General features: G+C 36.9%; 1 protein-coding gene across 1 annotated transcript in view; it reads right to left on the bottom strand.

The window, feature by feature from the left end:
• nedd4l (NEDD4 like E3 ubiquitin protein ligase) overlaps positions 1–5,348 on the bottom strand; it is a 55,049-nt gene that overhangs the window by 31,456 nt on the left and 18,245 nt on the right. Inside the window, exon 6 of the mRNA XM_015040531.1 lies at positions 344–394. Coding sequence (XP_014896017.1) covers positions 344–394 — 51 coding nt within the window. The remainder of the gene's footprint in view (positions 1–343; positions 395–5,348) is intronic.

Genomic DNA, 5,348 nt, shown 5'->3' on the forward strand with positions numbered 1-5,348 from the left:
AAATTTATTGCTGACTGATTGTGAAGATTGTTTTCAAGAACAACTTCCCAGCACTCAAGGGTGAAATCGTGAAGTTTTTTGGGGGGGTTTTTTTCCACGGGTTGTCACGTTTCACAACTGAGAGTCAGTGTGTTTACATTGTCCAATGCCAGCTTTCTATCCCTAGAATAGTGCTGTTGCCGTTTCACAACAACAAGCTGGGTCAGGCACTTTCCCACACACAAACACAGCTTCATGGGGGCTAATCAAGCACAGCAAAAGCTGAATGATAAGAAACAGCCGAGTCTTCAGAACAGTGTTGAAACGGTGCGTACATATACACACAAACACGTAAACAACTCACCGGCAGATGACTGAGGGGAACGTCAACTTGTCCAAGGAAATCATCTCTTGTCTGGTGGGAAGAAATGAAGAAGATAAACTTGAGAGGGTTCCATGAGAGCATTTTTGGAAAACCGAAATGGGGATAAAGAGGGGAAAACCACAATGTTGAGAGAAATTACCTGGTGCACCAAAAGCATCAGTTTGATTTTTTTTTTTTTTTTTTAATCAGAGAGAAAGTCATAGTGATTTTTACATAAAGGGCAGCCCCATCCAGAAATAATCCTTAGCCTTATGTATGAACACCTGTAGAAATCTGAGAAATAAAACATTATTTTTCATAGATTTTGTAAACCAGACATGGTTTATAATGAGATCTAATTTTCTCGCATGGGAGCTTGATGATTAATAAAATGTAATCTAAGTTAGATGACATTTGTAGCAAACTTTAATAGTGCCGTATAGCTACAGCTTTTAGACCATTTCATCTCTGGAAATTCATGTTCAAGTAAACTTCATCAAAATCCCACAATCTCTTCCAATCATTACACAATACCACAGGTGTCCAACAGGGATCAGACTTAGTTTATTTATGGACAGGCTTTTAATAACCACCTCAGAGGAGCAAAGTAAAAAAAACAAAACCCTTTGACCCCAAGCGAGGAAAAAAACAAAACAACATCCACTGCCACCAAGTAGAAGCCAAGTCAACTGACGGAGGGTGAGAAGGACAGATGTGACGACAGGGCAGATTCAGGAAAAGGTTTTGTGTTTCGGTTTGCAGAGGCCCACAGGTTTGTCCATGGTTGAGCAATGATTACCTGTCCGAGGTGAAAAAGGCCATTCTTGGAAGTAGCCTGTGTGTGGGACACAACTGTTTATAGACAATTTGCACAGACTTACAAAAGTGTTTGCTTACTGGGCTGAAAAAAATGCACTGAACCTTAGTGAGCTAAAGTGAGTGTGAAAAATGAAACATATATAGATTGTGGGAGTGATAAAGGAAAGAAAGAAGTCAACATCACAATATTAATCATCTTCCACAAGTTCAAACATTTTTTTTTCCCTTTTGATAATGTGTATGTGTTCTTTAAGCTGTAACCTTAAATTGAAGGTATTTCGATGTTTTTGCATCAATAAAAGTGGTTTCAATTCAAATTAGTGCTAAAATATTTAATTTGAAGTGTACAAAACTGGAAACGCTTCCGAATAAACCCCAACTGTGGCACTTTTTAAGATGTTCTGGACGTTTGAGAATGAAATATTAAACCAGGGGTTAATATTTTATCACCTCCACAAATAATAAATGTAACTAACACAGCAATCAAGTTCATTTCCGATGCGGCAGTGTGGTTGGCTACCACTGCAGTTTTTTTTTTTTTGGTTATTTGGTTATCAGTTCTACTGGAAAACTTTTAATGCTTAGATGCGCAAAAATCTGAACTGGTTTATCCAACCATTTATTAAAGTGATCTAAAAATAAATCAATTCAACAGATCCTTTACTTTTACTTGCCAGGAGTAAAAACTACACGTACCTAGTATTTCATACTGGTTTGAGCTGAGCATTTTAAATGTCTACATCATTTTACTTATATGGTAAGCAGGAAAAGGTTGAGACACCTTTGGGAGATGAGCTCGTCAGCCTCCCTCCACATTTAACATAACTGGAAATCTGTAATTTGTACAACTTTGTCCCATTAAAAAAGAAAAAACAGGCACGTCGTAAAGAATCTGCACACCCATCCACCCACATTTAAAACATAGGCACACCCAGCAAACTATTCTTGGAAAGGTATCAGAAATGACATCAAGATTGGCTTTCAATTCCCAAGCCACCAAGACCAATAACTTACTTCTTAAACAACTTTCACGTGATTCAAAACAGTTAAACATTGTCAGAGATGGAGGAAAAAGAATAAAAAAATTTCCAGAGCTGGAGCACCTTCTAACATTGATAACATTTCACAATGTAAAATCACACCTTTTTATTTTCACCTCTTTTAATGTGTTGAACACTTAACAATTTGCATGCCACGGTTGTCAAGGACAATGACTGTCCTTCCTGAGAAGTAAGAAACACGGTGTCTAAAAGAAAATTTAAAACTGAACATTTATAGAGATGCAATCGGATGAAACCATACTGTCCTCTAATCAACAGTCTCACCGAGTCATCTGGAATAAATATTCATTCAGGGCTGTTTTTTTTTTTTTGTTTTTTGTTTTTTTTCATTTCAACTAAGATAATATCTTTACACTGCGGTTATTTTTGTGCCGAGGGATGAAATTACAGTGTCATTAAAGGGTCACTTCTGAACTTACAGCTGCTCTCCAGAAACAAGTTTTACACAGAGTGGGGGTTTTCCATAACCAACCAACGGCAGGTTAAAGAGCAACAAACAAAAGATGCTAGGCAGGTGAAAACGTATATCAGTTATTTCCAAAATATTAAGACACTAAAAACAGATCACTTCGCAAAACACAGACCAGAAGTTTTAAAGCAGGTGGGTCTGTTTTCAGAGAGCTGAACACCAGTCAGCCACTCCGTTGAACTGCTGAAAAGGGGACGAAGCATCCATTTTCGTTTTCATTCAGTCTTCTGTTGGAAAAAATCTGCATGCTGGCATTCACATAGTTGTTAATTTGACCTTTGTCAATCACCCAAACCTTTTTACAGTGTAGTCAGATCACTGCACAGAGCAACATGATCCCTCATAAAAGACATTGTCTGAGGTGTTGACCTATCCAACAAACTCTCAAGATACCAAAGCGATATGGATTTCTTGTAGGAGAAATCTACTCCGAGTCAATTTGTCTCTTTACGAGTTTGCAAACCCATTTTACGCCTAAAATTCAGCCTATTATTATTATTATTAATAATAAACACCTTCGATAGATTTAATTTGTTTTTATTCAACTAGGAAGTTTGTTTTTGATAGGAAACAAGTGTCTCTCAAACGATAATTAAAATGTTACAAAAGGAGTGCCAGTAATTAAAAGACTAATTTCTGTCTTCATTTGAATTTTATTAAAAAAATTGGTATGTGGAAAATGTATACACCTCTCAATAATAAATGAAAAAATGCTTCTTGTAAACAGCTGACCACTTTCTTTTTGCATGTTTCCACTGGGATTTTGAGATTTTTTTGTTTGTTGCTGAACTCCATGTTGTTCCAAGTTTCCCCTTTGTTATTATCATGTTGTTGAATTGACTCAACATAATACCAAATTGCCCTAATACTTTCAGTCAAACAACCCATGTTCGTGAGAATAAAACATAACTCTAAACCTGAATTGGCTAGGAGTATGACTCTGCTTTTAGACAGTCCAGGATAGTCTTTGACAATCTTTGTCCATGTCCAAAACCTTCAGCACTCTATTGCAGCTGTGAAACAGAATTACTAAACTAGACAAAGCAATATAGCCTCAAGAATAAAAATGGAACGTTTTGTCCCCAAAATGCCTCAATGGCATTAAAGAAGAGGTGACAACAGACTTTGCGATTCAAGGCAAACTGGATTGGGTCCAGGCTGCCACTGAGGTGTCAAAAGTCTATCTAACATACTCCAGAGCCTCAGTGCTGACACAACTGAATTACAAAGCTATGCCCATTGGGGAGATCAGAGATGACAGATAAAAGCCCCTCACAACAACAGCGACTCCAATCTCTTAAACAGCCCAAAGACCAAAACTAAAAAGAGACACCCCCTCTACCACCCACCCCCCGACACACACACTGATAAAACCCTTCTCCATTCCTCCTGTCTCAGGTAAATATAGCCTTTGCAGTTGGTCATAAGGAGATCTTTGTGAAAAGCTTCTGCAGGCGTCAAAGCAAAGCTGTAATAAGGGTAGGCCTCTCTGGCATAGCTGTCTGCAGCTAGTTAGTCTGGCAAACACACAGACAAACAAGCACACACTATTGTTATCCATTGACCAACTTTTTTTTTTTGTCTTAAAGGGCCAACTATGCAGTTGAAGATGAAGGAAAAAAATCCTGTTGTATAAAAACAAGCTGTAACAATTGCAATATTTGAATTTCAGGATAGAAATCATTAATAAAAAAAGTTGTTAAAAGAGCGTTAGGAGACTTTTTTTTAATCAAATGGTAAATTTAATCAGTGAGCAACAATATCCTCTCTAGAATTATTATTATTGTAGTATTACTGCAAAATATATATGTGGAAAAATAAAGCCTTTTGTGCAGGCCGAGTTTGGCTTTGGTTTAATTCACTCAATTGCTAAATAAATTCCAGCTGATTTTTTTTTAACCTGTAAAACAAAAACTGTACACCCAAACCACTGCATATCAGATTATTGCTCTTTGTAGCTAAGTATTTCTCATTAAATGTGGAGAAAAATGGTCAAAAGAGGACAAACTACCATGTACAGTACTCCTGCTTGGGCCAATTGACTTCTATGAAATATGACCATTTAGCACCCAATCAGAGCAACTCATTTAGACCAACTCAAAACTACCCCCTGACAATGTCACATTGTTTATTACTGTCATAACCCTTATTTCTTTGTCGTAAAGACTGAGTGAGATATAAAAAAAGCCTTTATCAAACTCTCTGCCCTTCAGCAAATACGACTTGAGGATTACAAAAAAGACCAGCACTCCTCAATGGTTCCTGTTTTCTTGTCTCATTCCAGAGATGAATATTATAATATTTACTTTATGACATTAACTACTTAGTAAAATCATTGGAAAGGAAATACAACTGGTTAACAAAAAAAATTTACAAACGACCTTACATCTACAACCCCATGCTTGAGAAATTAGGCAAATTGACATTGTGGTGGATTTGAATACAATGGCTTCTGAATTTGAGTAAAAACTGATTGCGCTTGACAGATTAGCCAATGTTTGAACTGGCTTTCCCAAAACCTCCAATCACTTGGAAAGCAGCTGAAATTTACAGATCCACACTACCTCAGAGCCAGAGAAGAAAAAAAAAAAAAAAAAAAAAAAACAATTTCCCTCTTTTTAAAATCAAACCCAGGGCTTTGAGAGGGCTAAAAAAA

The sequence above is a fragment of the Poecilia latipinna genome, unplaced genomic scaffold (assembly GCF_001443285.1).
Source record: "Poecilia latipinna isolate Pla-1442-1.1 unplaced genomic scaffold, P_latipinna-1.0 Scaffold515, whole genome shotgun sequence".
In the NCBI taxonomy this organism is placed as follows: domain Eukaryota; kingdom Metazoa; phylum Chordata; class Actinopteri; order Cyprinodontiformes; family Poeciliidae; genus Poecilia; species Poecilia latipinna.